The following is a 12,724-nucleotide window of genomic DNA, read 5'->3' on the forward strand; positions in this document are numbered from 1 at the left end:
AAAAAAAAAAAACAAGAAAGAAAAAAATAAAATGAGGAAAGTGGGATTTGGAGAGGTGAGATGACTTCTCCACAGTCAGGATTCAAACTCAGGTTTGAGACACCAGAGACTCAGTGCAAATCATCTCCCTCTGCTTCGGAATCTTCATCAGGTTCCCTATAGTCTACTACATGGATTCCATCCTTGCCAGAGAGTGAGGATCCAGGAAAGGCCTGGGGCCAAAAAGACCCCTGGGCAAGTTCCCCAATCCTAGGTTTCTTGATCTGAGATCCCCAAGTGAGCCTGAGAAAGTCTGTGAATTCCTCCACGTAGTTGATGCAAAATTTTATGCCTAATAGATCTCAGACGAGTCTATAGCCTCAAAAGTGACCAACCATGGACTTGACCTGGCTTAGCATGGTTTCTTATTCACCCAATGGAGATACGATTTCTACCCTGAAAGGCTGTGAAGGGATCAAATGAGGCAATTTGTGAGAAGTACTTGAAACATCCTCAGCTTTCATTAAATGGTTTCCTTCTCTTTCTCTCTCCCCAACCTATTTCCATTGGTTAGCAAATATTATTGAGCATCTGCCATGTGGCAGGCACTAATTAGTATAGGTCCTGGGGGTAAAGTGGTGAACAAGACAGACATGGCCCCTATTTTCATGGGGCTCACATTCTAGCAGAGGGAAACAGCAGACAAAAGCAACAATTTCAGATATGAGTAACTGCTATGAAGAAAATACAAGGCCAAGCGCAGTGGCTCACGCCTGTAATCCCAGTTTGAGAGGCAGAGGCAGGCAGATCACAAGGTCAGGAGTTCGAGACCAGCCTGATCAACATGGTGAAACCCTGTCTCTACTAAAAATACAAAAATTAGCCGGGCATGGTAGCACATGCCTGTAATCCCAGCTACTCAGGAGGCTGAGGCAAGAGAATCGTTTGAACCCGGGAGGTTGCAGTAAGCTGAGATTGCGCCACTGCATTCCAGCCTGGGCAACAGAGTGAGACTCCATCTAGGAAGAGAAAAGAAAAGACAAAGGATAATGTGATACAGACTTATAGGGTGGGGCAGCCTCCAGGGATGAAATATTTGAATGACCAAAGGAGCCAGTCATGCCAGGATTTTGGAGGAGTGCACCCAGGCAGAGGGTGCAGAAAGGGCAAACGCTCCCTGGAAAGATTCTTAGTCCAGAGTCCTTCACTCCCAGTCCTACCACGAACTGGGTCACCTTGAACAAGTCACGTAACTTCTGAGGCTCAGATGCCACATCTACAAAATGGGAATAAAGACATCTTACCTGCCACATTGTGAGAGGATTCAATCAAAGGGCTGTTAAGGTCTGGGATCCTCCCCAAATCTTGCCATAGACACCTGATACTCGTCATTTGGCACCCATCTTGGAAGAGGGGAACCTGCACAGAGAACCCCGGTCATGCTTTTTATTTTCAATTTCATGTTGCACTAGAAATAGCTTCTTTTGTTCCTGGTTGACCCAGTAACCTCTTCCTGCCACCTGGGGCCTATTCTAATTAATAGCTGCTTATCCCCTCAGGTACAAAAGCCAACAAGGAAAGGACATCAGGAAACATTGTTCTGGTAATAACCAGACACCTATCTACCACCATCTCCCCCCATCCTGCGACCACACACGGGGGACTGGAGGACTCAGCCCGTCCTCTAGTCAGATAATGTACATGCTTTATTTAAAGAGTCAAAAGGGGCCGGGCACAGTCGTTAACGCCTGTAATCCCAGCACTTTGGGAGCCGAGGTCGGTGGATCACTTGAGCTCAGGTGTTCCAGACCAGCCTGGCCAACATGGTGAAACCCTGTCTCTACTAAAAATACAAAAAATAGCCAGGTGTGGTGGTGGGCGCCTGTAATCCCAGCTACTTGGGAGGCTGAGGCAGGAGAATTGGCTTGAACCTGGGAAGTGGAGGTTGCAGTGAGCTGAGATTGCACGATTGTACTCCAGCCTGGGCAACAAGAACGAAAACTCCATCTCAAAAAAAAAAAAAAAAAAAAGAGTCGAAAAGATCTTGGTCCCTGGGTTGGGCCACTGATTTACCATCACCAGGAGTTCTCACTCCTAAATTTCTTTGATCTGTTCTCTTCACTGCATCTCCACAGCGGCTGCACTGGCTACGGCCTCATTATCTCACATCTTAACTCTCTCTACTCTTTCTCTAGCCCATCTCCCCACTTCCAAACCATTTGTCACGCTGTAACCAGTGCCTAACACACAAAACTAACCATGTCTTTCCCCTGCTTAAAGCCCTTAGCTCCTGTTGCTCAGTGGAACTGGCATCTGAGGCTACCTCTCCAAGCCTAAGCGCCTAAAGTCCTGTTGGAATCCTTAGGCCCTTCCTCATTATTCACACCAAACTCCTCCGTGTCTGTAAAACGACCCGAACAACCCTCAGAATTATATGCCTTCGCTGCTCTTTTTTTTTTAGGACAGGGTCTTACTCTGTCACCCAGATAGAAGTGCAGCGGCACGATCTCAGCCGCGGCAGCCTCCGCCTCCGGGGCTCAAGGATTCTCACACCACAGCCTCCTGAGTAGCTGGAATTACAGGCACGGGCCAACATACCCGGCTAATTCTTGTATTTTTAGTAGAGACGGGGTTTCGCCACGTTGCCCAGCCTGGTCTCCAACTCCTGAGCTCAAGTGATCCACCTGCCTCGGCCTCTCAAAGTGCTAGGATTATAGGCCTGAGCCACTGCGCCCAGCCAGCCTTTGCTGCTTTTGTTCCTGCAATTTGGAACACTGTCCCCATCCCAGCCTCTCACCTCTACCCCTACCTCCTTCACTACCTACACCTTCCTAGCCATCCTTCAAGACCCCAAAAGCCATCCCTGATTCCTTCAGAAAAGCACTGTTTATTGCCTACCTTATCAGATTGAAAGCAGTGGCTGTGTCTTATTCATGGTTAATTCCCTAGAAGCTGGGCTGATACATTCCATTTAACTAAAATTCTTATCAGGTGCTTCGGACTGCAGACAAGCCTATCACAACCCAGAAGGAAGAAACAGGGAAGGCACCTGTGGGCTGCCAAGCAGTGAGGTGGGGGTAGCAGTCATGAATCTGCATATTTTTAAAAGCTGCCCCAGATCTGATGTAAACGGTACTGGAGAGTCTGACAAACACAGGGTTCCCCTCAAACAGTCCTGACTTCAGCATTCCTGGAAAAATGAAAATCCTTTCCTTTTGTCTCTAATGCTTTCCCTGCTGCTATTCCAGGTTAAAAAAATAAATAGATAAAATCAGGGGGATTTTTCTGGGACCCGGCTGCGCTGGGAAACAAGCCTGGGTTCTAATACAGGTTCAGCCCCTGACGTACTACGGGCCCCTGACCCTCCCTGGGGCCTCCATTACCACGGCCACCCCACCCTTATCAACTGTGTGCCCCTGAGGTAGTGAGTGTCCCGCTCTGAGCATTAGTTTCCCCATCTTCCACTGGACGTCGCCAGCTCTGACGCTCTAAGAGCTATGCATACCCGTAGCTCCCCGCCGACCCCGACGGTCCCCTCCCCTCCTTCCCAAGGTCCGTCCGCCAGGGTGCAGCCAACACACTCCTAACGCCAAGGCCGCCCTCTCAACGACTGCCCCTTCCTAGCCGCGACTCAGCGCCAAAGATATGGGTCTCTGTCCCCGCCCTACTCTTTAAGCCGGCCCGGGGGCGGTCCGCGCAAGCGCACTGGGCCGCATCGAGGCCCCGCCCCCCGAGCCTGGGTAGCGGTGCGAGTGCCGAGAGAACCGTGCGCTGAGAGAAGGCGAACGAGTAGGTTGGCGCGGCCACGGCGGCCGGCACGGGTCACGTTTCCTCGGGGGGGACGATGTGAGGGAGGGGTCTGGCGAGGGATTGAACTCCGGAGGCCGGGAGATCTTGTAGCTGAAACCCTTTGCATGCGCGGGGAAACTAGTGTCTCTTGAGGGGGTTGGGCTGGCGCGCGTTGATCCCAGACTTTCCGGATCTCCTGCCTTTAGATCGGGCCGGTGTCGGGGCCAGTGGGCCAGTGAGACTGGAGCCAGTTAGAACTACAACGGGGAGCGATTAGGGACAAACTTTGTCCAGGGTGAAAGCGAGCGGGCCCGTGTAGTGGGGCCAGCCTGGGCAGCCGACCGTGTCGTTGCCTCGGGGCCTTTCTAGGCTCTGGTCTAGTCCTGGGGATAAAGTCCGACCCATTTCCTTGTGGGCGTTTTGAGGCTTTCGGTGATCTGGCCCGTCTGTCGTTCTTTCTTCATTCATTCATGTAATGAATGAATACAGTACTAAGCGCGGCTAACACTAGATAGAGAAGTGATCAAGACAAACACTGTTCCCGCGGTGCCGGGAAAAGTGATGGGCTGTAGAATGTAGACGCCCAGGGCGGAGAACAGGGACGGCTTCTGGAACTAAATCGCGAACTCTGATCAGAAGTGGTGGGGAGAGTTCCAAAGAGAAGACAGCACGTGCCCTCCTAAATTTCTTTGATCTGTTCTCTTCACTGCATCTCCACAGCGGCTGCACTGGCTACGGCCTCATTATCTCACATCTTAACTCTCTCTACTCTTTCTCTAGCCCATCTCCCCACTTCCAAACCATTTGTCACGCTGTAACCAGTGCCTAACACACAAAACTAACCATGTCTTTCCCCTGCTTAAAGCCCTTAGCTCCTGTTGCTCAGTGGAACTGGCATCTGAGGCTACCTCTCCAAGCCTAAGCGCCTAAAGTCCTGTTGGAATCCTTAGGCCCTTCCTCATTATTCACACCAAACTCCTCCGTGTCTGTAAAACGACCCGAACAACCCTCAGAATTATATGCCTTCGCTGCTCTTTTTTTTTTAGGACAGGGTCTTACTCTGTCACCCAGATAGAAGTGCAGCGGCACGATCTCAGCCGCGGCAGCCTCCGCCTCCGGGGCTCAAGGATTCTCACACCACAGCCTCCTGAGTAGCTGGAATTACAGGCACGGGCCAACATACCCGGCTAATTCTTGTATTTTTAGTAGAGACGGGGTTTCGCCACGTTGCCCAGCCTGGTCTCCAACTCCTGAGCTCAAGTGATCCACCTGCCTCGGCCTCTCAAAGTGCTAGGATTATAGGCCTGAGCCACTGCGCCCAGCCAGCCTTTGCTGCTTTTGTTCCTGCAATTTGGAACACTGTCCCCATCCCAGCCTCTCACCTCTACCCCTACCTCCTTCACTACCTACACCTTCCTAGCCATCCTTCAAGACCCCAAAAGCCATCCCTGATTCCTTCAGAAAAGCACTGTTTATTGCCTACCTTATCAGATTGAAAGCAGTGGCTGTGTCTTATTCATGGTTAATTCCCTAGAAGCTGGGCTGATACATTCCATTTAACTAAAATTCTTATCAGGTGCTTCGGACTGCAGACAAGCCTATCACAACCCAGAAGGAAGAAACAGGGAAGGCACCTGTGGGCTGCCAAGCAGTGAGGTGGGGGTAGCAGTCATGAATCTGCATATTTTTAAAAGCTGCCCCAGATCTGATGTAAACGGTACTGGAGAGTCTGACAAACACAGGGTTCCCCTCAAACAGTCCTGACTTCAGCATTCCTGGAAAAATGAAAATCCTTTCCTTTTGTCTCTAATGCTTTCCCTGCTGCTATTCCAGGTTAAAAAAATAAATAGATAAAATCAGGGGGATTTTTCTGGGACCCGGCTGCGCTGGGAAACAAGCCTGGGTTCTAATACAGGTTCAGCCCCTGACGTACTACGGGCCCCTGACCCTCCCTGGGGCCTCCATTACCACGGCCACCCCACCCTTATCAACTGTGTGCCCCTGAGGTAGTGAGTGTCCCGCTCTGAGCATTAGTTTCCCCATCTTCCACTGGACGTCGCCAGCTCTGACGCTCTAAGAGCTATGCATACCCGTAGCTCCCCGCCGACCCCGACGGTCCCCTCCCCTCCTTCCCAAGGTCCGTCCGCCAGGGTGCAGCCAACACACTCCTAACGCCAAGGCCGCCCTCTCAACGACTGCCCCTTCCTAGCCGCGACTCAGCGCCAAAGATATGGGTCTCTGTCCCCGCCCTACTCTTTAAGCCGGCCCGGGGGCGGTCCGCGCAAGCGCACTGGGCCGCATCGAGGCCCCGCCCCCCGAGCCTGGGTAGCGGTGCGAGTGCCGAGAGAACCGTGCGCTGAGAGAAGGCGAACGAGTAGGTTGGCGCGGCCACGGCGGCCGGCACGGGTCACGTTTCCTCGGGGGGGACGATGTGAGGGAGGGGTCTGGCGAGGGATTGAACTCCGGAGGCCGGGAGATCTTGTAGCTGAAACCCTTTGCATGCGCGGGGAAACTAGTGTCTCTTGAGGGGGTTGGGCTGGCGCGCGTTGATCCCAGACTTTCCGGATCTCCTGCCTTTAGATCGGGCCGGTGTCGGGGCCAGTGGGCCAGTGAGACTGGAGCCAGTTAGAACTACAACGGGGAGCGATTAGGGACAAACTTTGTCCAGGGTGAAAGCGAGCGGGCCCGTGTAGTGGGGCCAGCCTGGGCAGCCGACCGTGTCGTTGCCTCGGGGCCTTTCTAGGCTCTGGTCTAGTCCTGGGGATAAAGTCCGACCCATTTCCTTGTGGGCGTTTTGAGGCTTTCGGTGATCTGGCCCGTCTGTCGTTCTTTCTTCATTCATTCATGTAATGAATGAATACAGTACTAAGCGCGGCTAACACTAGATAGAGAAGTGATCAAGACAAACACTGTTCCCGCGGTGCCGGGAAAAGTGATGGGCTGTAGAATGTAGACGCCCAGGGCGGAGAACAGGGACGGCTTCTGGAACTAAATCGCGAACTCTGATCAGAAGTGGTGGGGAGAGTTCCAAAGAGAAGACAGCACGTGCCAAGGCCTGGAAGGCGGACAGAGGCCGACGTATCCTGGTCACCGAAGATACCTCACTCTGAATTTGTTTCGTGCCCAGGGAAGAGATGACAGTGGCCGGGGCTAGGCTACAAACACTGGAAATGGAGTTAAATAACGGAATTCAAAGTACTATATACTTAGGCAGCAAAATCCACAGGATTTGCGGACAGTGAGATGTAGGAAAGAAGTACTCAGGGCTTGGGTACCTGGGTGGGGTTCATCAGAGGAGAAGCAGATTTGTGGGAGACAACAACAAATTCTATTCTGGTTGTGTGGAGACTCGCAGGAAGCAATTGGATATTCTAGTTTGAAGGTAGGAAAGTATTGCTGTGAAGATGTAGATTTGAATGTCATCAGCAAAACAAATAAAGCAAAGGGAGGGTTGAAGCTGTAGAATGAGAAAATAAAGGGCCCACTTAGCACCTTCATCGTGATTTATTTTTTTTCTTTCTTTTTTTTTTCTGGACGGAGTTTTGCTCTTGTTGCCCAGGCTGGAGTGCAATGGCAAGATCTCGGCTCACCGCAACCTCCACCTCCCGGGTTCAAGCTATTCTCCTGCCTTAGCCTCCCGAGTAGCTGGGATTACAGGCATGCGCCACCACGGCGGGCTAATTTTGTATTTTTAGTAGAGATGGGGTTTCTCCATGTTGGTCAGGCTGGTCTTGAACTCCCAACCTCAGGTAATCCGCCTGCCTCAGCCTCCCAAAGTGCTGGGATTACAGATGTGAGCCACCACACCTGGCCCATGGTGATTATTTTTATGTCTTATCCTTCTCCATGTCCCTGGTACCTAGTCAAGGGACTGGCATTAAATGCAAATCAGTGTTTGCCAACTAAATAAAAGCCCAACAGCAAACAGATGTCGGAATTCCAGAATTGTGGAATGATGGGGGCTCATGGAGGGTTTCATTACTCTAATGTCAAAGTAATGGGTTCTTGTCCTGGCTCTGCCACTAGGTTTCTGTGTGACCTCTGACAAGTCTCCTCCTACCTGTAAAGAGAGTATAGTCAAAAAATGGTCTCATGTATAGAGCTGCTTTTGAGAAATTTCACACTGATTTTTCTCTTAATCCACACAGCAGTCTTACTTGAAAGGGAAGTCGGCCAGACGCGGTGGCTCACGCCTGTAATCCCAGCACTTTGGGAGGCCGAGGGCGGGGGTCACGAGATCAGATCGAGACCATCCTGGCTAACACGGTGAAACCCCGTCTCTACTAAAAATACAAAAAATCAGCCGGGCGTGGTGGCGGGCGCCTGTGGTCTCAGCTACTCGGGAGGCTGAGGCAGGAGAATAGTGTGAACCCAGGAGGCGGAGCTTGCAGTGAGCCAAGATCTGCGCCACTGCACCCCAGCCTGGGCGACAGAGCGAGACTCCGCCAAAAAAAAAAAAAGAGAGAGAGAGAAAGAAAGAAGTCATGTTATTATGGGCTCAAACCCAGGTCTGTCTGTCTGTCTGACTTGAGCCTTGGTCGTTACTATGCCTGCCCTCATCTGTGTCTCACTCAGCAGAGATATCAGGACACTCCTGAGGTTACCTGCACATTCTTTCAAAGCATTGTGCTGAGGCCGGCAGACCTTCATAATTGGCCTAGCACTAGCTCTGTCATGGGGACAGGGGATAGAGCTGAATGTGATGGAGGTTTCCTATTATTCTCTTCCTTCCTGGGGACCACTGAGTTGGGCAGCCATGTTCTGTTAAATGACAACAGGGCACAACAAAAGTAATGACGGTGTTTCCAGATTTTTACCCAGATCTTAAACTCCTGAGGCCTGCTGAAAAATGAATGAGTACCAGGGTGTGAGTTTGTACACCTCTGTATGTCTCTGGGCGACCAATCAGACAACTCCTCCTATTACACTGGACACTTGGCTTTCAGCGATTTCCATCTTGCTAATGTGATTTCTCAAAAATATTTTCTGTCTTTTGGTGCTTTGATAATAAATGTCCATACATGGAATGTAATCATTTCCTGCTACTAAGATTCCTTCTGGTTAGTATAAGGGAGGAGTTCACCTTATTTGCATTTCATGATATTCCACGAAGAGCTCCCTCCCCCTTCCCATGTAATTTATTTGAGATCTGCTGACATGAGTTGTTGGAGCTTGAAGGGAATTAATAGTGTACTGCAGTGACTCCTATCCCAGGAAAACTTGTTAAAAATACAAAACCTCGGCTTGGCGTGGTGGCTCACTTCTGTAATCCCAGCACTTTGGGAGGCCGAGGGGTGTGTATCACAAGGTCAGGAGATCAAGACCATCCTGGCTAACACGGTGAAACCCCGTCTCTACTAAAATACAAAACATTAGCCAGGTGTGGTGGCACATGCCTGTAATCTCAGCTACTCGGGGAGGCTGAGGCAGGAGAATCACTTGAACCCAGGAGGCAGAGGTTGCAGTGAGCCAAGAGCAAGCCACTGAACTCCAGCCTGGGCGACTGAGTAAGACTCCATCTCAAAAAAAATAATGATAATGATAATAAAAATAAATACAAAGCCTCAACCCATCCTTCCCTTCAGGCCTCTTGAATCAGAGTCTCTGGGATGGGACCCAGGAATCTGTATTCTTTCCCAAGCTCCCCAGAATGTTCAGCCAGGTTTGGAAACTACTGATCTACCCATTCTTCTTGTTTCACAGTTAGGGAATCTGTAGCTCTGGGAGGGGAAGGAACTTGCCCCAGTCACATCTGATATCAGTGCTTCTTTCTCCAATGAAGAGCATTAGGCTGGGAGTCCAGAGACGGGTTCCAGTCCAGGCTATACCAGTCATCACTTCGGGCAAGTCATTTCACCCCTCCAAGCCTCTGCTTCCTTACTGTGAGAATAATGCCATTGTGTTAGGAATCAAAAGAGAGAGTGGCCATGGAAATGCTTTGTCAGGCTTTCTATTTCATGCACATGGAAGTTGTTAAGAGCTAGAAGCAGCCAGTGTTCATTCCTGTATACCACGCTGTTCCCTTCCAACAGAGGTCAGGGTCCTGCTGTGTTGGGGGTGGCCACCAGCCAGTTTCGGTGGTTGCTGGGCTTCAGGCCATCTGTTGCCAACTCTCTTCTCTCCATCTTTTGCAGGTGTTGGGATGGCCACCAACTGGGGGGGCCTCTTGAAGGATGAACAGCAGCTAGAGGAGCTGGCACGGCAGGCCGTGGACCGCGCCCTGGCTGAGGGAGTGTTGCTGAGGACCTCACAGGAGCCCACTTCCTCGGAGGTAAGCCCCTAGCTCCTCCCCACGGCATTCACCATGGCCCACTGTCTGGCCCCAGCCAGGCTGAGGGTCTTTCCTTTGCATCAGGGACCGTATCTCTTTTGCCTTATTTTTTTCAGTAACTAAAATTGATCTGTAGAAGTAGAAAGTAAAAAAGCAGCATGCTGGAGTAATCAAATTTAAATATGGGGTTTGAAGTGTGACTTAGGCAAATTACTCTCAGCTGCAGTTTCTTCAGGTGTAAAAATGGGATAATAATAGGACCTACCTCACTGGTTTGGTAAGAGAATTAGAGGGTGATTCACGTGAAGCACTTTGCCCAGTGAGCTATTACTGAAGATCCCATAATCACTCTACCTTCTCTGTAACTGGTTTGTGATATATCTTTTCAAGCCTTTCTCTGTGCATTTATATATATAGATATGTATATAGAGAAATATGTCTTTTTTAAAAAACAATTATTTGATAATTATCAAATATTATTTGATATCTATCATAGAATAAATTATATTATCTATGATATATTTTTGGTTTTTTATTTAATAGTCTGTCTTAGAACTTTCTAATGCCTTCCATTAGGGTCAACTTCATTCTGAGGCATAGTATTCCAGATGTGGGTATATCACAGTTTAGCTTCTCTCTACTCATGTCTATTTAGGTGATTTCTCTTTCTCTCGTGATTTTATGACCATAAATAGCATTATAGGGAACATCCATGTGTATGTCTATTGGGGCACCTTTGTGAGTGTTTCTCCAGGGTCAATACGTAAAAGTAGAACTGCTGAGTCCAAACCACACCTTTTTAAAATCTCATCCTTAGAGGGGAAAAAATAAAGCTTTTTTAATTTGGTGACTAGGCAAGACTTTTTCGTGGTTCAAATTCAAAGGGTACAAGAGTTTACCCTAATGCAGCCTGTGTTTTGGTTTCTTGTTGATCTTTTCACATGGCTGATTCATAACAAGTAACTAGTAACAAGTAAATATATTCCTTGGGGCCTTGCTCTGTTGCCCAGGCTGGAGTGTAATGGCACAATCTCGGCTCACTGCAACCTCTGCCTCCTGGGTTCAAGCAATTCTCCCACCTCAGCCTCCCAAGTAGCTGGGACTACAGGCATGTGCCACCATGCCTAATTTTTTTTTTTTTTGTATTTTTGGTAGAGGCGGGGTTTCACCCTGTTGTCCAGGCTGATCTCAAACTCCTGACTTCAACTGATCCACTGGCCTCTGCCCCCACAAAATTGCTGGGATTATAGGTGTGAGCCACCGTGCCCAGCCTCCTTTTGCCCACTTTTAAAAAAAAACTTAACAGTACACCTTAAGATCATATTGGTGACTAAAGAGCTGCCAACATCTTTTCTTTTTTTAATCAGCCCCATTCTTTTTTGTCTCTGTGTGCCCAGAACCTAATACAGAGGCCTGAGTGTATTACTCAGTAATTACGGAGTCCACACTCAGTAATCATTTGCTAAGGCCCAAGTAAATGACAATGTCTGTCACCTAAGGCAGGCTGACGGTATGGAATAGAATTGCTTGGGCTGTGAACCTAGATTTTGTGAATTACTTGTATGAATCTAAGATGAAGCATTTTCCCTTCCAAGCTTTTGTTTCTTCTGCTAATCAATAGGTACCATGTGAAGATTCAGCAGTTGGTCTTTCTGGGAGTTAATGGAGCCTAGAAAAGGCACAATCCACAGTGACATTTGTAATCCAGAAAAAAAGTCAGAAAATGTACGCGCGTGTGTGTGTGTGTGTGTTTGTGTGTGTGTGAGATTTTACTCCAAATCTTTACCAAATGCCTGCTCTATGCTGTGCCATTCTAGGCACTGAGGACAGAGAGGTGAGTCAGCCAGAGTCCTAGCCTCTGGAGCTCCTGGTCTCGTTAGAAAACATACCACAAAACAAAATGAAATAATGTCAGCTCTATGAGGAAACACAGGCAGACTGCTACACAATGTTAACTATCATTTATTGAGTATTTACTATATGCCAGGCATTATTCTAAACACTTTGGAATCACTGACTCCTCACCACAACAGAGGTAAGGAAACCAAACCCCAGAGAGGCTAAGTAACCTACCTGAAGTCATTTAAATGGTAAAATAATTGGCAGAGCCAGGATGTAAACCCAAGGAATTTGGCTCCTGAGTCCATGCTCTGAACATCCATGCTTTTTTTCCTTTCCTGAGATACTGTATAGGACAGCTGGAAAAAAGAGTAATTCATTATGATTAGATGATTGAGTTGAGGGGTGGTATTTGAACTAGACCTTAAAAGACAAACAGGGAAAAGGAACTGCATAGCAAGGACCTAAAAGTAGGAAAAGCCAAAAAAAAAAAAAAAAAGTGTTCAAGAGAATGCAGCTGAAATGCAGGGTGCATAAGTGGATATAGTGAGAAAGAAGGCAGGCCAGCATCAGACAGCCAAGGGGCCTTAGCTACTGGGTGGAGGAGGAGTGTGAACTTTATCCTGCAGATTAGAGCTGCAAACTAGCCATATCCAGCCTGAATATTTGGCTCCTGCAATGTTTGGGGAGTTAATTTGTTTTTTACAATAATTAATACATTCAAATGCATTTGAACAGGGTGCAAAATTCAGAGTAAGTCCCCTTCCTCCAGCCAGTGTTTCCCTGACCAGGGGCATGCATTGTTAACAGTTTTTTTCACCAGAGTATTTTTAAAATGTCAGAGCC

General features: G+C 48.8%; 2 protein-coding genes across 4 annotated transcripts in view; one reads left to right on the forward strand and one right to left on the reverse strand.

Moving 5' to 3' along the window:
- MYH7B (myosin, heavy chain 7B, cardiac muscle, beta) overlaps positions 1–3,657 on the reverse strand; it is a 54,187-nt gene extending 50,530 nt beyond the window's left edge. Inside the window, exons 1-2 of the mRNA XM_011972413.1 lie at positions 3,485–3,657; positions 1,284–1,398 (exon numbers count right to left, since the gene is read on the reverse strand). The gene's annotated coding sequence lies outside the window, so the exon portion shown is untranslated. The remainder of the gene's footprint in view (positions 1–1,283; positions 1,399–3,484) is intronic.
- Positions 3,658–3,692: 35 nt separating this feature from the next.
- Positions 3,693–12,724, forward strand: part of GSS (glutathione synthetase) — a 30,614-nt gene continuing 21,582 nt past the window's right edge. Inside the window, exons 1-2 of one of the 3 annotated variants that reach the window (XM_011972417.1) lie at positions 3,693–3,768; positions 9,903–10,039. In XM_011972417.1, the coding sequence (XP_011827807.1) occupies positions 9,911–10,039 (129 nt within the window). In that variant the 5' untranslated portion in view covers positions 3,693–3,768; positions 9,903–9,910. Of the gene's footprint in view, positions 3,769–6,057; positions 6,143–9,902; positions 10,040–12,724 lie in introns of those variants that run through there. The other 2 variants (XM_011972419.1, XM_011972418.1) reach the window with 2 other exon arrangements.

The sequence above is a fragment of the Mandrillus leucophaeus genome, unplaced genomic scaffold (genome assembly GCF_000951045.1).
Source record: "Mandrillus leucophaeus isolate KB7577 unplaced genomic scaffold, Mleu.le_1.0 Scaffold129, whole genome shotgun sequence".
Taxonomy (NCBI): domain Eukaryota; kingdom Metazoa; phylum Chordata; class Mammalia; order Primates; family Cercopithecidae; genus Mandrillus; species Mandrillus leucophaeus.